The sequence below is a fragment of the Psittacula echo genome (assembly GCF_963264785.1).
Source record: "Psittacula echo genome assembly, chromosome: 1".
Lineage (NCBI taxonomy): Eukaryota > Metazoa > Chordata > Aves > Psittaciformes > Psittacidae > Psittacula > Psittacula echo.
This window is the reverse complement of record NC_137735.1, coordinates 92,012,806-92,033,361: the sequence shown is the minus strand read 5'-3', so window position 1 is coordinate 92,033,361 and position 20,556 is coordinate 92,012,806. Positions and strand designations below refer to the sequence as shown.

Here is a 20,556-nt window from a genome sequence, read left to right as displayed (position 1 = left end):
CTGCACCTCTGAATGGGACCAAAACCCTGGGCTGAGTCTGACTGGGAGGAAACTGCTGCTAGAACATTATTTGCAATGAGCTGCCATTGATGTGCCTTCTGGGGTGAGCACTGAGCCACACACTACTGTGGTTTGTTAGCAGAACTCAGCCCCTTTCAGGCAGCTCTCTCCTGCAGTCAGCTTGCCCTCCCCGGTGCTGTACAGGCTGGGCCAGATGAGGCACCCACAGATTAGATGAGCAGCCTGAAGGATGCTCCTTTGCCCTGCAGACTTAGATCCTCAATATCTTTCTTCCATATGAAAGCAAACCAGGTGCTGCTGCTCCTGATAAATGGATCCTCTGGCCCAGTGCACTGCAATAAAATATTCCAGGAAATGACCCTGGCAATGTGCCTGAAGATTTCCTAAACCAGTGTAGCTGACTCCTTCCCTCCCTGCCTCCACAGCCGTGCTTGGAGGCTGCAATTCAATAAGCTCAGTGCAGCTGGCACCAATTTGGAAGCTATTGTGCATAGGAGCAAACTGCCTTCCCTCCCCAGAGCGTCTGGCCTTGGACGGCAGCACAAGCTGAACTGCCACTGAGCTGCTAGAGAGCCTTCCATTAAGTTTTTACATACCGAGGGTCAGAGGTGATGTTGCAGGCCATTATCACGCCAATTTCACAAATCAATAGGTAAACAGATCAATATTCAGTTGCTTAAGCACAATTTTTTCAGCCTTTTAAAAGGTGTGTGACGGATTATGTCAGAGCCACAGCCCTTGTTTTCAAAGAGGAGAAATCGGTCTGTGTTTTCAACTAGGTATATGTCTTAAACTGTACCACAACCAAAGCGCATCCTTCCACCAAACCAATATGAAAAGGGATTATAACAGTAACCATTGTCCACATTATCACTATATAACTGGGCCCTATATAAAATATAGTTTCCCTGTAGTGTTATTCATCTTAAAATGTAGATACCGGTTTTCTTCTTAATTTATGAATGTAATAGAATTCACTTAAATAAGGGAAAAAACTTCCTTTCTTCTACGTAGTACAAATCAAAGCTGAAGAAAAGTCTAGCGTGCACCATTTGGGGAATGCAGTGACTTTAAAGCAATTTGTCTCATCACTGTAGATACAACTGAAGCAGCAAGCGTACGTGACTTAGCGAGAACATTAATCACATTCAAAGCTCTGCAAAATGAAGAATTTCACAGCTATAAGTAAGGCTGCTGCCAGCTCTTATCATGACAGCCAGGTGCTTGGGAAAATACTAGCCCTTGGCTCTCCCTTGTGGTGCTTTACATTGAGGAATCTCCTGTGCGTGCACAGTTGCCCATATGCTTCCTCTCCTACCAAAGGCACGAGAGCCATCACCTATGTATGCTTAGAACATGTTAATGAGCATCATCTTGGAATGCTGCATCTATAATCTGACATGATTCACAAGTGTACCAGGGTGCAGTTCAAGGAAGGTGGCTATTTAAAGCACAGCCCACATAATCAGACTGATTTTCAGCTACAGGCAGATGAGCATGGGTCAGTAGGTATTTAGGATGTATCACCTCACACCAAGACTCCCTCTCTGCACTGACCCCTCCAGCCATATATTTTAAGAGTTCAGTAGAGATCAGAACAGAGGAATAAATAAAACTGTGAAGCTGCGTATGTATGAGGCAAGGGTAGAGCCTCAGCTCCCATTAAGCCTGTAGTGAAAACAGGATGTAAAAGGCCATCTAAAATAGCTTTTCTCATCACTGCATTCTGAGATAACAGTGTTTCTTTGCCTTTAAAGGCACCACAACCACTCCATAAAGATTAGAAGGATCAAGTCACATAGAAATTCATAAAAAAAAAAAGTAGTAAAACTTGCTTGTGTCATGGAAAAACACCTGCAAAAAAGTCACTGTGCTTGGAAAAATGTGTTTGAACAACACTGCTGTTTCAAGCAGCCTTTCTCCAAGTTCTGGCATAGGCTGCCACAGCTGTCTGGAGCTCAAGCACAATTTAGGGTTATCTTAGTTCAAACAAAACATTCAGAGAACCAATGACAGCAAGTATTTCCTCAGACCATATTTTGTTTTGCCAGCACTACAGCACCCTGCAATCCTTATCAGGTGAATGGCTTCAGAGAGAGATCAATAGTTGTGCTATTACTTCTACATATGTGTTTTCAGGAAGTGAATGAGTTGGCTGCAGTTTTGTCCCTGAACCTCACAGGGCAAGAGGTAGAAGACAAAATTAAGTCAAAGCAGCATCAGCTCCTTTGCTCCCAATTGTGTGTAAACCACAAACTCAAAACACTTCAGACTCACAGGAGATGGCACTCTGAAACATGTAAGTCCATGTTAAGTCCAACTGCCAAATCTCTCCTAGCTTCTCCTTAGCCGAGATCACAGCTTTTTTCCATTGCAAATCTGGGAGCATTGCGAACAGGGTATGACGGCCTGAAATAAATGGAATAGAATCATAGAATACAAACAGAAGGGGCTCATGTAGGGATGGTGTTATTCATTTTAACATTTAATGAATAAAAACTTCATTTGTTCAGTCATAGCTGCTGAAGAGTGACAGACTGCCACAAAACCCAAACATCTGTCCAGATTGCCACGGAATACACCGCATCACCTCCAGAGGCTCTGCCAGCATGATGCTGATTTGTAAGAGGCACTGTTCAAATCTGCACATACATAAAACCGGCGTTTAGTAGAGAACTGGCTATTCCAGGCTTCCAGGACGCCTTAGTTTAAGCTGTGTTTCCAGTATGAAACTGTTACTTTAGAAAAGGAAACAAAAAAAAAAAAAAAAAAGACATAACCAGCAAGAAATTAAATGGCAACAGATTCAAGGTGTGGTTGCTTAAATTAATGACAGATATGTGGATAGTTATTATATTACATTTCAGTTCACTGCAAACAGTAAAAATATCAAAGGTCCCAAAATTCATTCTGAGTAAGATACATTACTAAAACCACTACCCCTATCCTAGCAGGCTAAGACATAGCATCTAACAAAATTACCCTCCCAAGTATTAAAGAAACAGCAACATTACTAAGAACAGCTCACTAAATATACAGAACTACACTACCTAGGTAGAGTTTATTGCAAAACCAGAAGTCTGTCTTCCATTTCGGATTTGTATCACTTGCTCAGGTTTCAGTCGCTCACACACGCACGCACACAGCCTGTACACGGAAAGTCGCTAACACACTTGAGTTCCCACAGGCTCGCAAGAACCCTTAAAACATTTCAGTAAAAAGTTAAAATGAGATCTTTTACCACAAGGACTATAAAATCCCTCCCTCCCCCACTACCCCATGAATTTCTAAAGTTCTGGATTCTAAAAACTATACATAAAAAAGGAAAAGTTATTTCAGTAGCACAAAGACTACCTTAAATATATCAAATAAGTCTAAAGAGAGTTGATGCAACTGAAAAGGAAGGTAATAAATGAAGACCTGCATCACACATAGTGTTTTCATCAACACTGTTGATAAGCTCTAAATCTCTCAATGTAGTAGAGCATTGGTTGGTTTTGATTCACTTTTAATTCTGAAGTTACATTAAAAAACAAAAACAAAACAAAAACAAAACAAAAAGCAGTTGTAGCAATTCTTCTGCACTCCTAAGTTCATGGGGAAAACCTCCCTTTCAAAATCTCAATAAATATGCTGACATGTAAAGTTAGTTGAGGTTGTCATGCAAGACAAGGTACATAACCAAGACCAACTCAATCTTTATAATAAAGGCAACTTGCATTCAAAAATGAACTTTACCCTTACAATTTTATTCAAAGGGTAAACATGAATTAACCCAGCTGTTTACCTGAATTACAAAAGTAACATGATTCAATATGAAAATAAGAAACTGTCTACAAATCTCTGACAGTAATAAATTGCAATATACAATGCATACAGGAGTTATACAGAGCAACAAACTCTTGTACAAAACAAAAATACTTTAATACCTTTAAAATCCAATTATTATTTTTTTTAAATCATCATGAAAAAGATTTGAGTCAGAACTCACACCTCAATTAGTCAAGCTTCCGGTAGCTACATTACAGCTATTTAATATACAAAGAGATAAATCTCTTCCAGTCATTAAACCTGCCTCTTCGTTAAGAGTTGCACAGCTTTTCTGTCTCATGTTCCCAGATACAAAGTTTTCTTCAGATCATGAGAACTGGATTTGTTGAACACCAGAGATCTAGAGAAAGAAAACGCAGGCTTACATTATTTTCTGAAACTGCACTGATTGAATTGTCACAGTGTTGAAACGTCATGACAGCCACCACCAAGGGACTAAATACAATTCATTCTCATCTTTCAGAGCAGGGCAGCTGAATTAGCATTGGAATTTCAGCAGCAGAAGGGAGAGTAGAGGATGGGATACAGTACCTGTTGATATGATGTTGTGTAGACCATAACATTTTGCTGTTGGCCATCTGTAGTTATTAAGCCTGCTGGCAACTGGTTAGCTGAAAGAAAAAGCATTTTAAGAAAGTTAGATGGGAGCTTCAGGATCTACAGTGACAGGACAAGGGGAAATTACTCTAAACTGACAGAACGGAGATTTAGATTAGACATTAGGAAGAAGTTCCTCACTGTGAGAGTGGTGAGACACTGGCACAGGTTGCTCAGAGAAGCTGTCCCTGCCCCACCCCTGGCAGTGTTCAAGGCCAGGCTGGACAGGGCTTGGAGCAACCTGGTCTAGTGGAAAGGTGTCCCTGCCCATAGCAGGGGGTTGGAACTGCATGAGCTTTAAAATGCCTTTCAACCCAAACCATTCTACGATTCTACAATGATTCGCGTAACTGAATATGGATAAGAGTTTTCTATTTGCATAGCCTCATCTTTTATCAGATGTTTGAAAAAACAGATCTTGTCAGTAGATATGACTAGAGCTGCACATCCTAATTTTTCTTGTATTGATTGGCTTCAAGATTACCAGCCCATAACATTTAAAAGCCAAGGCAAAGACTACATCCAAGAATCCAGCATCAACAAAACCAATGCAAAGTCCCAACATCTGTCAGGCTTTCATTCACAGTATAAGAAAAAAACTACTGTGAATGCATATGATGCTACTTGCCCTACACCTTTTATTCACCAATCTGTGCAGTCTTTTGAATATAAGAAATACCGAGTGTTTTAGAATTATGCAAAAATTACATTCTTATCTGGCTCATTTATCAAAGACAAGCTCAAGTCATGGAGTTTATTTTACTTCCCCCCCCCCCCCCCCAACAGTCTTGCAAGTAGAGCAAATGTGGCTTAAATATGTAGCTACTAGAGGTGGGGAGTGGGGGGAGTTTGCACCTTTCACTACAATCTGTATGTAAGTGTAGAAAAAAATACTGGCAGTAATGTATGCACTTATCTTGCACAGTTGACATTAGCTTTTGCTAGAGTGGCATCACTTATCACTATAGCTCTTCATTCTGACCATAAATTCTACTGACTTGGAGGGGTTTATGTGAGCACATGTTATCTTTCAGACATCTCAAATGAAAATCTCAGCAGATCAAAGGTGTGACATGTGGCAAGTCCAGGATGGATTCCTCAGGTAAGAATTCTGATGTCTAAGGGGGCTGTTGTTTTTATAAAAGATGTCGTAGTAATATAATAAGTATTACTTACTAAACGCTTCCTCCGTGAGCTCCTCACTTAGACCATCCCCAGCTGTAACTGTTCCGATTCCCTTTTCTCCTTTCATTGCCTGGAGAGGGGGGGAAATAGTAAAAGAAAGAGTTCATGTTAGAGTACAGTTGGACTGAGATTGTTTTCAAACCCCAAGAGGTCTAGCCAAGGTCTGGAATTTGCAGAGGAGTCACTGTGCAGTAGCTGGAGTTTGAAATCCAAGACCTGTGAAACTCTATGAGATTTAAGAACATGCATAAAACAAGGATATATGAAGGGTGTTTTTCATCTTAGCCGTACTCCTAAGAAACAGGAACTCTGCAGACTAAGATTGTGTAGATTCTAAGAGAGGTTTTCACCTTCTAAGGAAAGTCAAAAATCTGCAGTAGTCCAGAAGGAGCAGTTAGAGCATTGACAAGAAATCACAGAATCTCAGTACTAATGAGAATGTGCAACATTTGCTTACCAGCCACGTGCAAGTGCCATCATCATACAACTAACAGCTGGCATTTAGAACCAAGATACTGGATTTCTTTTCCCACATCAAGGACTACAGCCAGAAAAGATATGGGCATAGAAAGCCAAGGCTTCCAGTCATCTGCATGCAGTTTTACAAGTATGAAGTTTGATGCTCTATGCTGTTATGTAAGAACATCCAAGAAAATAATATAAGCATAAGAAGTATTCTCTGCAACTGTTTGATGCAGACTAAATACTACAAATCAGAAATACTTCACTATATGTAGTACCCTGAAGACAGAACTAGCTGGAATGGAGGTTTAAAACTGATGAGCAAAACCATCCAATCCACCCATCCATTTAAATCCCAATCCCACCACTCTGCCACTACAGCAGTAGTCGGTAAAAATGGTCACTTACAGACCCACTTCAGGCTTCTCCAGAAGTACTGAAACTAGTTAGGGACTCCTTTACATTTTTAATGAAAGCACATAGAGCACTTTAATGTCATGTGCAACTGCCATACAGAACCGGAAAAGGGCAGCACAAGGCAGTACTTCCAACTTAGAGATTACACCTGCTGTTAGGCAGTTATCACAGCAGATGACTTCCTGGGAAGGGGAAAGCTTCAAGTGCTATCAGCAAATTAATCATCATTAGTGAGTCTGACCCCATTAATTAAACAACTTCAGTTTACAGAACAAAGTCTGAAGAGCATCTCTATCTACAGGACTGCCAATTTAGACATGCCTGCTTCAGTCATGCCAGTAGAGCCAAGCAGCCATACCAGAGAAGTATCATCCACATTGAAACCAAATAAAATTAATAGAATCATAGAATACTTGCTTGAATTTTTACACACACACAACCCCCCCAAATTTTTTTTTATACCTGAACAACATCTTCACTCAGGACTATGAGAAAGAGAGGTCACTGGATAAAAATACCTTTGATTTGTTTGGTTAAATCTGATATTCTGAGTTAGAACAACACCAGAGTGGAGAAGCAAGTAAGCATAATTCTCTTTGGTCTCCAGACAGGAGGTGAGGGGTGGAGGGCAGATCAGAACAGAAAACCCAACCAGAAGCAACTTATTTTTGAAGAAGTTTAAAGTGCTAAAAGGGGAGGGGGGGGGAAGTCACTTTCTGCTAGAGACAGAGAGGCTTCCATGTGAATCATTATTCCAACGTGAGAAAAACTGCTTTTTCTTTTGCATATCTGAAGCCCAGACAAAGCCTGGACAAACACCAGGCATTAGCCTAGCTCCTCAGAGAATGCTGTCTAGAACAGTTTTATTGATTGAACCCAAAGATTGAATTAAGTACTTTAAACAGGCACCTTTAAAGAGTGATTTACTACCAGCAATATATTAGAGCATTTATTCAGTTGAAAGCTTTAGAACTTTGAATCTGCAAGTCTAATAAAAATGCTTACTTACTCCTTTTTCTCTATATATCCTCTGGAATGCTTTTAAACATTACATTAGTCCTTGACAATAGCTGTGAGATATTATACAAGTTAACCATTATACTATTACAGTGACAAGGAGCTGTATTACAGTGACAATGATAAACACAACCAAGTTAAATAAATAAGGAAATACTGAAGTATATACCAACCTCTCTGAATTTTTGGAGGTATAATTTCAAAGGTTCAACATAGCTGTCAAACCCCAAGGTAGACATGGCAAAGAGAATATCCTCTCCATTGATGGTCTTTCTTTTCTCTTGGTGACACCTCTCACTTGCTTCTGATGTTATAAAGCTGATGAATTCACTTACACATTCTTGCACGCATTCCTTTGCATCCTTAGCAATCTAGTAAGGAAACAGTATCATAAAATGACTTTTCAAGATGCAAGAAAATTTATTAAAAAAGCAAAATGCAAAGAACACACTAGATAATAAGGGTAACATCCCCAAATCTGATGGCAATACCCATTTAGGCAACACCTGCATGTGAGGGAACCACTGGATGTCATCCCTGCTCTTTGTAAGCACACCTGCAACATGAAGTTTTACTATTTCAAGCAGCATGGCCAACTCCCAGGGTCTCCTGAAGTTGTATCTATGTTCTGTACAAGCTTTTACACACAGATGCATCTCAGTATTGCTTACCTACACTTTGTCTTTAAACCTGTTCATTACAATGCCATAGCCCACTTCCACCTTCCTTTTAATAGGCCCACCAGTTCCGACCAAACCCTCTGCAGTATGTTCCCACAAATTCAGCAACAAGTATTTGTATCCTGACCAGACTCAAGGACTAGAATAAATGCCTAGCAGCAAGCCTCTGTAATGCTTTAATATTCTGGTATCATTTTTCCAAATGAGAATTCAAATGAAGAAACACATATGGCCCTGGCAGGAATGAAATAAGTAAATTTGATTATGGTTTTCAGCTGGACAAAATTAATTTACCCAACTTAAAATAACAGCAAGCATTACTCAGGATTATTTGGGAAGCTGACACAAGGCAAGTGAAAGATTAGAATAATTAAGATTCTTATTCTTCATATAAGAAGAACCTGTTTGTATTTAAAAAAAATAATGAAGCAGTAATCATATGTAGAATCTTCACTAGTTCTTCTGATATTTTCAGATACATAGGGTGAGATTTTCAGAAGTATTTATCAGCCAGCAGCTTCCCTTGCAGTTTTTGACAAAACCCTCCTTGATTTTGAGAGAGCTCGACATCCCATATGCTAAATTCTTGAGAAAAATCTCATCTTGATCACTAAAAATTTATGACAATATGGACTGGGGAAGAGATTTTCACAGCAAAGATATAAATGGAAAATGCAGATCTCCAGAGAGCCCTGAACACTAAGAAAGTACAAGCAGATGCAAGTAAATTATGTCTTGCTGCTATTTAGAGTGATCTCAAAAAAAAAAAGAGAAGAAAAAAAAAGAAAACAGCTTTAGCTAGAGGAAATGTTACCGGGGCAGGAATTGTACTGGAATACAATAGGGAAACAGCAAGTAACAGGAGCCCTGCGAAGGTTTCAGATAAACAGGCAGAACAGTCAAACACTTATACAATCACCAGCTCAACAGAACGGATTATAAAGCCTGTTCTAGTAGTAGGAAAAACAAAACAAGTCCTTCAATATCTGGCCTTATGTTCTACATTGTATAACGCAGACTTCTTAAGTCATTTTGGCATTTGGGTATATGTGAAGATTTGGGTGATGAAAGACTAACCATTCTCTTTTCTTCAGGATGAGGACTGGGTTTTTTTGGTTCACTGGATAAGTGAACCAAATGGTTCATTTATTCCAAATGTTACGCATCTCAATAAATGCAGATTAAATTTCGTAAGAGATAAGCGCATAGAAAATACTCTTACCGATACAGGATGGTCACCAAGTCTGATCCGTTATGACAATTTCAGAGAACACATCTTAGAAAAAGAAAGCCCTTGAAAGCCCTACCAAGAACACTGTTCTGATTAATTACTGCCGTTACTAAAAGCTTTCAGAAAAATGGACTTGGTCTCAATCACCTCCTGCTCAGATTTTTGTTTTCTTTTATGAGGCTTTTCTCCAATAAACCAGGATCATTTGGAAAAATATACTGTTTTACCAGCTCAAGTTCAGGCAGAGGAAGGAGTAAAATTCATTAATATGCTTTCTTTACAGACAAGGGTATTACCTTTCCTGTCTGAGGTATGGCATTTTTCATTATCCTTGCCACATTTGCAATTGGAAGATATATATCTTGTTCTCTGAAACTCTCTTTTGAGCCATTTGTATCTTCATGATCATTCATGCTGTCCTCTGTGTCTAATGAAATAAAGAAAAGTTAGCAGAAATTGTATTTGACAGACAGCAAGCAATAATTAAGTCAGTTTAAAATCTTACACTGAAGGATGAAGACCTTTGAAAGCACAGTGTATTAGTGTTGTAGAAATAGTTTTAAAAATAGATGGAACACCACGGTACCTTCGTGGTTGTTCCATATCATCTTTAGCACATTATGCACAGAAGTACACACGGCTGAACACCAAGCATTCTTAATGTTATGTCTAAACAGAAATTGTTCCCTAGAACATAGATTTTTTTCTGTGTCATGACCTCAAAGGACTCTGTGTCAACACTGAAAAATCCAACCCCCACCTTTAGACTGCAGAAAAATTGCTTTATACAGTGAGGCATAAAGAATACAATTACAAACTCTAAGCTTGAAAGGATAGACTATAAGAACTAGAAGCATATATACACACGCACACAGAAATAGCAGTGTTTACTGTAACATTTCTTACCATCATGAGGCTGTATCACATAATGACTGCCACCAATGTAATCTCCAGCAATTCCTAACTGAGAAGCATCTGTTGTGGAGCTATCACCATCCATCTACAAACAGAAGAAACCAACCATTCAGGTATGTTTGTTACACCAGTAAGTGCAGCTATTGCTTAAAAAAACATCACTCTAATCAACGCAGAACTATAAGACTAATTAACACAAAGCATAAATATTTTGTCATTTAAGAACAGTATCCCCTCTCTCATTACTAAGCATTACTGACAGTGGAAACGGTGAAACTGTTTTATGACGCTTCCCCAAAAATTCAGCCATGCACAGAAACATTTGGTTCATGCAGCATGTGTGTAGCAATCTTCTGTTGTTCCTATGACAGTCACATGAACAGGTTGAGGCATGTTTCTCCAAGCAACCCTAAAAACCTACACGAGCCCACTGTTCACTGAATGCTTTACCTACAATTATTACAGACTGCATCCTTCACTCACCATTGCCCTCCACTCAAAATGCCTTTCGTGAAGCCCACTGACAAGCTTATACTAGCCAGACCTGTATCCACATCCTCATCCTCCCTGAGGCACTAGCCACCCCTAGACACCTTCTGAGTTGTGTTTTCCTTTGCTTTCCTTGGTTCCACCCTGCCCTGTTCCTCTGGGCATCCTCCAGTGCTCCTCTCATAATGTTCTGACATAACAGCCAATAAGTATTTTCTTCCAGGCTTTAGAGACAGGGTTCACAGTAATTTCAATGCCAGGAGAAAGAGGGAAGCCAAAACAGCCAGTCCTTCCCTCCCCACTTAGGGACCTTTTGTACTGGGAGGCACCACACCCGTTTCAGCTAGAGAGGTCCAGGAGAAGCCTGCATACCCCCTTTCAAATAGGACAAAACTAGCAAAACCAGCAGGGGTTTGCTGGGTAAGCGTCAATGTTTTCTAGGATATCTACTTTGTGAAGAAGTAAAGAGGTCTCCAAACAGAGGCTGTGGCCCAGAGACTCCTCAGCAGCCTGCTGGAGACACTTGGAGACATCACATGTATTGCACTTCCTCATTCTGTGGAGCTAAAAGATGTGAAGATGCCTCCCACCCTCCTTGGAAGTTCACACCTCTTCAGTGAGTACTTCCCATAACATCAACCAACACATCAATGCCTTTGGCATCCACGTTTTGCCACCATACACAACACACAGATACACATGCATTCTTGAAACAGCAAATGCTTCAGCCCATGTAATGTGTTACCATATGAAAGTCTGTTTTTTTTACAGAAGTAACAGATTTCCCTAAACGCTATCAGCAGGTAGAAAGCTTAAACCTATAAAAACCATGGCAGACAATAGTTCCACTTTCAAAGAGGCTATGTTAGCAGTGCTGATGGAAGCCTGAATTCAAGTTTCCAGCCTTTTAAAACTTTTGGACAATGCTCTTTTCTCCAGTTGCAGGTGTCTTGAGAATTAGTGTATTAAAAATAAACTTCTGCAGAACATTTAGCTCCCGTGCTCTTTTTCACATAAGGTGGTATCTTGGCAGTCATGTGCTTTAGTAAATGCTTCTTTTGGAGAGCGGGAATACTGCAAAAATTAGTGAGGCAGAAGGGGTCCCCAGCACATGCAAACTCTTCCAACACTAGGACATAAATACAAAGATATTCTTGAATGCATTTAGATACACAGCACCAGATTCACCTTTGCCCTGAATTTTCTTGTTAGGTCTACCATCAAACAATTCCACTAGCATATGCTTATCTACCTGTTGGCTAGCAAATCACGTCTTCCATTCTCATCCTACACTTCATACAGTTCTGTCTCTGGACCAGCCCTTCCCATCCTTCCCTCTTCTCACTCCAGCTGCTCCTGACAAGGGCAGCCAGCCTCACTGACAAGCTGCACTCACAGCCCCATGGGAGGCAGAACCCCACTCCATTCACTCCCTGACCTACACCAGCTGTGCAGGCACCTTGGCATCTTTGTAAAGCAACCTCTGCCCCAAAGGGTCACATGGCCACTGCCGCTGGGACCATGCAGCTTGCTTCTTTCCACAACCATTAGCCTGAAGAGCGAATGGGAGAAAGTGAGGGAGGGAAAAACAATCTCGTGCTATATTTATACCTACACAGAAATATGAACAATTTAACCTCTCTCTACTCTGCACTTTGTCTGTGGCCACAGGGCTGGGTTTTCCTTTCAAACCTTCAGGCAACACCCAGCACTACATGTGTGGCTACATGGCCACAGATGCATAAGTAACCCAAGCACTGCTCATATCATTCAGGGCAATACTACAACAGCTGGAGATAGCCTTAGGAGCTGCTTAAGAGAAAGGAAAACCTCTTCCACATCTGCCACCTTTTCTTCATCATACAAATTATTATGCACACAGTGCTTTTTTTACCATCACTTCTGGTCCGTTTTGATGGGCTTTTGTAAATCAGTTCCGCTTCTTCCAGAGCAGCTCTGTCCAAAGGAAGGGGAATGTTTCAGACATGTACCAATTTTCACATAAATTTGCTGCCTGCATTTTGCACTCTTTGTTGGGTGATCTTTGTTTTTCACTTTTCCAAAGGTTCTGTGGTTTCCTTACTCAGCTCACTGTAATGACAAGGATATCAAAATTCTGCATGTCAAGATCACCCAAACTGACATCACTCACCATTAAGAGTTGTGCCTCTCTTTCCCTTTTGAAGCAATTAACATTCTGCAGCCTGATAAATCCCAAAATCAAGTTAGGATTTTCTGGTAGTCCTGTTCTCAGTCTCAGCTGTCTGATCCCTACTAGAATTTAACTTGGAATTAGGGTCTCCACCAACTTTAAGTGTTAAATATACTCAGCCCCAGTACTATTTTAAATGCCTTAAGGTTTCTCCCCCTCTCCTTTTTCAGTCTCCTATGAAACCTTATCTTCCAAAATGTTTCCTTTCTCCAGGATTGCAATATTCTTCTTCAATTTCTGCAGCGACATGATAATTCACTGGTTTCTGCTCACCTATTCTTCAGGCTACCCCATCTGAATCTTTATTGCCAAGACCCAGCAGTATTACTGAAGAAAACATCTTGCTTTCATTAGCCCAGCTCACCTTCAAAAGACATTTCCTGCTCCAATCTCTTTTAAACCTCTGCTGCATCTGTAGACAGTTTTGGCCATATTAGACTGATGCATCCTCAAGGTATTATATTTGCTTTTATCCTTTTCTGTGTGCACATTTCCAAATCTGCCTACAGCATGTGTTATTTCACAATTAGCAAGAATTTGAGTGGAAGCTTATTGTGAATTAAAAGAGTGATAAGCAAAATCAACAGGAAAAGAACTGCAAAAGAAAAAGGCAGATCTGTCTCAGATAAAAAAAAAAAAATTGCAGGCACTGACATCTTGACATCAACTGAAATAACTTCTATGTGTATTACTTTAAGAAAGATTTTTAACTGCCAGGACAACCTTGGGACAGGGGATTACAGACAGTGTAACACCTTTCTGCATAATGCTTAGCATAACCCAGTCCTAATCCAGGATCACAGGGTAATTCAGGTTAAAAGGAGCCTCAGGAGATCTCTCGTCCAACCCCTGCTCAAAGCAGGGTCAGCTCCAAGCAGGCGGCTAAGGGCTTTATCCAGCCCTGAAGACATTCACAGACAGAGCCTGCCCAGCCACACTGCAAGCCCCCTTCCACAGCTTGGCTGGCCTTGTGGTGAGGAAAGGAGTGGCATCTTACACACAACACTGCAATCCAAATAAGTTTTATTGAAGAACTTCAGCCAGATTTGTCATTTAATTTAAATGTACACCAAGGCATCTGAATATAGCAACTGTAATTAATATACCACCTAGTCAGCCTACTAGTATTTCTTTGAGCCTGATGGATGACACAAACATGAGCCTGCTGAAAACTGTGATGGCTGCCATCCTAACTCATCTCATAATGACCAGTTACATGTTTAAATATTATGGTTTTAATTTTACATGTTCAAAACTCAGGCTAATCACCACATATCTGACTGTCAGCTCAGAGGCCTGTAATACATACAACACAACACAATGCTCAGAAAATGAGAAAACATCGCTCTTGACAGACTGTTGCCAGTTAGTCCACCACTTTAAACAAACAAAAAGCTCTGAAACAAACTAAACTTGCAGTGTCCCTGAAGTGACTTAAAAAATGCAGCAGTCCAATGTAGCATAGAAACAACACCCTGCCTACAGTAACTGCAGTCACCGGGAGAGTAAAGGACAACAACTCTTAAACTAGCATATTTAGTAGGAAGAGCTACTTCCTTGGACAGAATTAGATGCTAAATTTCATGAACAGTCCTTGGAGATATAATCCTACAGGGTTCAGATGGGCAAGAACGCTCAGATTTTGCTTTAGCCCCTGGAGTACCTATTTGCAGATTCTATATTCCACTCACACAGCAGTTTCAGCATGCAGCCATCGCAATCTCTTTCAATCAAGACAGCGTCTCCTACACATGTGCAGCGACCAAATCACACAAGGAAGAGGTCTTCCAACATGTTGGTCCAGTAGCACGTACCGCACACATTTATCTGCAAGAAGCTTCCTGCATGTTGTACATTACCCTCAAGACTTCAGGGCTAGGAAAACACTCAAGCTCTCGTCTATGCATACATGTGTTGACTGAATCAAGACTGAGAGCTAAGCATACCAGAAGCGACAACAGGTCACTCTCTAAACTGACCATGATATCTGATTTTTACCAGAAATGAGGGAGAGAAACCAAATAAGTACAGAAAACTCAACTCAAATATTCCATAATACACTGCAAAAAGCATCCAAATTCAGAGCAGCAGCACAAAGTTATCTGGTAGTAACTTTTGTTTTGTTTGTGGGTTTGTTTGTTTGGTTGTTGTTGGCTTGGGATTTGTTTTGTTTGCATATCTCTAACGAAAAAGAATATTGCAAGGAATATACAAATTAATGGATCCAGGGAAATTAACCTGAGAAATATGTTAAAATAGAAACCTTTCAGATCAAGGGCATCAGAGGAATTTCAGTACTAAGATGCAAGTGAATGAACATACAGCTTTACACGGACATCTGGTAGAAAAATTTCTGGAGGATGCTTAAAAAAAAAGAAAGATGCTCCTGTCTGCTACCCACAACCCAGTCTGTTCCTAGAACACATCTATACTGAATTAATAAAACCTCAGTATCTCAAAGTAAATCTTGCACCCTGTTTAATCTGAGGAGGTCTCTTAAAGGGGCAGTATCAGTAGCCCAGCTAAATGATAACCAAAGAACTTAAGCCCAGGCCTGCTAGCACTGAGGAGAGAAAGGTCTAAAAATCAGTAAAAAGGGGCAGTAATAGAATCAAAGATTGTGTCTTCAGAGTGAGGAATTTATTTTGCAACGATTTGCAAAACTGATCTCGAAAGGGCAACTAAAAGCCTTGTGTGATTTAAGTACTTCACACATCATTTATCCACCCTATTTCCCAAAATTGCTACCCTGCAAGAGGGACTGCAGAAAATTCCATGCAATGATCTGAAGCAGTTGGTACACTTTCCATACAGTTGTCTCTGCCACAGAAGCAGGAGAGAAATGTAGCTGTAGGTAGTAACCACATCAGTCATCATAGATTAATTTTTCCACCACATCTTATTACACGAAATGTAAAGCAGTAGGTAACACTAGAAACAAGGTTTTATTTGAGCTTTCTGTACCCTCACTTGCTGTTCCTAAACAGAAATCAAGAAAGAATTTTTTATTTGAAAAAAATCATGTCTATTCCCTTCAATGACTTCTGGAGAACCTAATTTCCCACTAAATTCTCACCTGGAAGCAAAGCAGTGTCACCTGCAGCAAGAAACACTGACTGGTAAACGTACTCATGGGACATCATTCTAGCAGATGGAATATAGTGAAATTAAAATAGTGAAGTTAAATAATCGAGTTGAAATCCCTTAGCACATGCCTAGAACACAGGTGCTGCACCGTCCCTTCTCCATTTCAGACTCCTCTCATCTCTCACATTCCGTGTATTCCCCCCCACAGCAGAACAGCCTTAGGAGAAGCAGACTGAGGCTGAGAGGACCTGACAGCATCACTAAGGCTCGTTAGCATCTAGGCTGTACCAGGCTCCTTCCCCCAGACCACAGGAAGAAAACCCTTCCTTTATGAAACACGAACAGGGCCTTTTCACCTTTCCAGTATTATAAACTTTCTGGCTCATCTTACAAGCCCTGATGTCACCAGCCACAAGTCTCCTCCGCATGGATCCAGCTGTGGCGTCTCCTTACCAGGCTAACTGTTCACAAGCATGGTTAGCTGCAATTCATATGGGTGGACTAACAATGCATATATTTTTACATCAAGTAGGAGTGGATCAGTGATACAGAGCAGGCAGGAGAAATTGAGTTTCCCTGCCTTCTCTTTTTTGGCAGTAAGAGAAGCCGGAGGTAAAAAACTGAGATGAACAGAGAAATTTTGTTGCTTTTGCAGAAGCTGGAAGAGGGCAGCAGTGCTGAACAGACTGCACCAGCACCTCCACCCTCCTGCAACTCTGACAACCCCATATTACCTTTCCATATTAAGTTTTTTATGTGTTTTTTTTTTTTTTTTTTTTTGAAGAACTGAAACTTAGCTGTTTAATTATTAAAGCAGCAGTCCATAAATCCTGCCTTGCTTTTGCAAGTTGGATAACATTGGTCAGTTGGTTATGGTTTTCCTTCACTGTGGTAGTATATCAAATGTGCCAAGAAGCTTATTGCTCTCAAGCAACAGGGCAAGTAAGAGTTTTACAAAACTAGTTCAGACCAGGCCAGTATTTTCAATCAGCATTGTCAAATCTGCTGACATTTAATTTTATTCTACCAAAGTTATTTACACATGTTTAGTATTCTATATTTGGAGTCATATTTTCTATTTTTTTACAAGCATCCTGCCACTAAAACACCCATTTCCAAATACGTGTACCTCTAAAGTAATATTGCAAAATTCAGTACTGAAGTTTCTTTCTAAGCAAAATTTTAAAGGTGAAGTGACATTAGAGATTTGCATCTGAAAAGCACTGAAGAGCCCTACAAGCCTTTTTAAAATATTAAAAAGGCAATATTAATACTATGAAACTTTAAGCCAGTTAATGTTTCATATCTGCACAGTATCTTGAACAATCTTTTTCATCTCATTTCTGTACACTGCCTCCCTTCATGCAATTACCACAAATAAAGAGATAATCTATTAAACTTTGAACTACCTTAATTGTCAAATATTAAAGTCTAAGGAGTAATACCCAGTATTCTTGACTTTTCAAATATAATTTCATAGCTGTAAATGTTAGCAGCCAAGACCATATATATCACCCACCCAATGCAAAGTACAGGCTGCTCACGCAGACCTCATAAATGATTCAGATTAAACCATCTTGGGTCCCCAAGAGAATTACAGATGGGTTCTCCCTTAACTTTGTAACTGTCATGCCACATAGTCATATCGGCCGCATAAACAAAGACAGAAAGTGATCACTGAGCTTATTTAGGAACATTATGCTAATGATTATGCATAAACACTGTTTCTCCATTCCTACAAGCCAATTAAACCCAGACTGAAAATAATGCCTAAAGCAGCTCCTTCCATTTTGCTTTTCACTACTATTTTGCCTCAGTGTCTTTTGAGAAAGCTGCAATTACTTTTTTTTTTTAATTGGCAATAACTTCCATCTACCAGCAAAACAGGCAAAGGTTACTACATGCAAGACAGCCCATTCAAGGACTGAAATCCAGACTTCTACATCCCTCACTGCCTAGAAACAGTCACGTCATTATTATCAATTATTTTGCCTGCACAAAAATCAATCTTTTGTGTAGCTTTTACATGACAGTTCTTTGCAGAACAAATCTTCTTGGTTAAGCTTCAAGGAAATTGGAAAAGCTAGAAATTGACTGATTTTCTATTGCCGTAGTACCTAGGAAGGCTTCTTTAACCAGCGTATCCTAATAACTGCAGAAACGTTACCAGAATACACGGGGGGGGGGGGGGGGGGGGATGGTGGTGGTGGTGTAATTTTCCAATATGGTTTTCTGTGAATAACCTCTCTTTACAATCACCAACTACGTAATTTCTGGATGGAGCAGTGGCTGGCACACACAGCTATGGCCAACACTTGACAAACACACAACAGTTGTGTAGACATTGCGAGTGGCAGAGTCCCATCACTCTCCTACCTGCCATGTGTGCTACAGGACAAGTCATCGATGCTGCTCGGCTGTGCCAACTGATCGATCTCACTTCCTGACTTCATGTCCTTCAATGATGCAACAGCAGGCAGCACAGGGGCATGAGGAGGAAGCCCCTTACCTACACGAATAACCCCGAAGTCTTCCTTGCATCTAGCTCGACTATGTTCGACAGACAACCTCATCTATCACGATCCCTTGTTTCCCGAACGAGCGAAACAAGGCGTCCCCAGTTCAGCAACTTTATTGTTAATCACTTTGGCCGTGATTTCCGTGCAGAAGACAGCAGCCTCCCGCTCCGGCGGGCTGCAGAAGCCACACACACCTGTACCTGCCCGCTGTGGCGCCTTTCGCCGGAGCTCTGCTGCAGACCTCCGCTTGGCATTCCCTCCCCGAGGCGTCGTGCCCGGTCCGGGCTGCCCGCACGGCCACCCGGCTGCTCTCACCACATCCCGGGGCCTCACCCCACGCTCCCTACAGCTCCGAAACAACGCCGGACCTTCCAACCACATCTCGGTTCCAACGACAGCGGCGTAGCCAGCTCCCTCGCTGCCCGGCTCCCGGCCCGGCGAAAGGCCGTGGGCGTGGTGGGGGCCCGGGCCCCCACTCCCGCGGCGATGGGAGGGGGCTCAGCGGACTGCGGCGCCGGCCGGGCAAAAACAAAAGAGAGCGGAGCCCCCTCCGCTTGCGGGCGGCGAGGCACGGCCGCCACAAAGCCGGCCCCCCGCCCGCCATACCGCCGCGAAGAGAGGCTCCGGGGCAGACCGAGCACGGCCGGCGGGCCGGAGAGAAACCACCGTTAAAGGGTCACAGCCACCGCCAGACCGGCCCGGCGGAAAGCCGTGCGCCCCGCACCTGCCTCACCGCGACCTCAGCGAGCAGTGAGGGGCTCCGGGAGCCTCGCTTTGCCCCACACCGGCGGCCGCACACCGACCGCGGGGCAGCCGCGCTCCCGTCTCCGCCTCCTACCCCCCCCCGCGCCTAGGCCACAAAATGGAGCCGGAGCGAGGGGGGCACCTCCTCGCACCCGGCCCCGCGGAGAAAGGGGAACCCCGGCGGGGGCAACAGCCCCGCTGCCCCTGCCCGGACTCCCGCGCTACCACCGCCTCCGCGCCCGCTCCACCGCCTCCCCGCCTGCCCCCTTTGCTCCTTCGTCCGGGCGGCCCCGCGCCTCCGGTCGCACAAAGAGGCGAGCGGGCGGTGGCGGGGCCCGGGGGCTGCCGCCCCCCACTTCCTGGTCCCCGCGGCGGCGGCGCGGCGGCAGCGCCGGAGCCCGGGGAGGGAGACGGACATTTCATTCGAGCCTGCAGTGGAACCGGTTACCAATCATTGGCCGGAGCCAGGCACAAACCTCCAGTGCGGCCCTGGTTGGCTCCCTCCGCAAATCGGCTGTTTGGTTGGACAGAAAATGGCTGCGAAGGAACCAGTCCCAGCGCGGAGCACCGCTTCCCGCAGCCCGGCTGCCCTCCCTCCGCGCCGCCTCCCCGACACGCGCGCCGGCTCTTCCCCCCAGCGCGCTCCCTCCCTCCCGGCGGCTGTGGCCCGGCCCTGCCCGCCTGCCTTTATGCGGACGGAGGTGCCGGGCTTGGGGGTGGCAGCGCGGACGCCTCCTCCGTGGTTCGGCTGAGGTAAAACCGGCTGTTCCCCGCTAAAGGGTGTAGGGTTGTTGCTGTTGGTGTAGTGAGGCTGCTGACCAGGTGCAGCTCTTTCCCTATGGTAAAGGAGACTGTAGGAGGTGGGGAACGCGGGTGAGAGTGGCCATCCCGGCTGTGCCCAGCTGGCTTCTCTGCTTCTCCCCCATCACTTAATCGGCAGTCAGTACAGCAGGAGCTTTCTTTAGAGGATCAAGAGGTTCTTCAACTCTGTTCAAAGCACTCCTACACCTGTATCTAGGTTGATCAGTTGAGAGGAAAACAAGTTAATCCCCCAGTGGCTTCTAGGACTCATAGACTGGCAAAGTATGATGAATAAGAGGAGGTCAATGGAGGAGGAGGATGGCCCATGGCACCTAGGCCCCAAGCAGC

General features: G+C 42.8%; 1 protein-coding gene across 2 annotated transcripts; it reads right to left on the bottom strand.

The window, feature by feature from the left end:
- Positions 1–2,180: 2,180 nt before the first annotated feature.
- On the bottom strand, positions 2,181–20,013 carry NFYB (nuclear transcription factor Y subunit beta). 2 transcript variants are annotated; one of them, XM_080628125.1, is made up of 7 exons: positions 19,884–20,013; positions 10,348–10,441; positions 9,738–9,868; positions 7,704–7,901; positions 5,626–5,704; positions 4,384–4,463; positions 2,181–4,192 (listed from the first exon to the last, which is right to left on the bottom strand). In XM_080628125.1, the coding sequence occupies exons 2-7, from the start codon at positions 10,439–10,441 to the stop codon at positions 4,160–4,162; spliced, it is 615 nt and encodes a 204-aa protein (XP_080484251.1). In that variant the 5' UTR covers positions 19,884–20,013; the 3' UTR covers positions 2,181–4,159. The 2 variants fall into 2 exon arrangements, with proteins under 2 accessions (XP_080484251.1, XP_080484252.1); XM_080628126.1 differs by having other exon boundaries at positions 19,856–19,978.
- Positions 20,014–20,556: the final 543 nt, after the last annotated feature.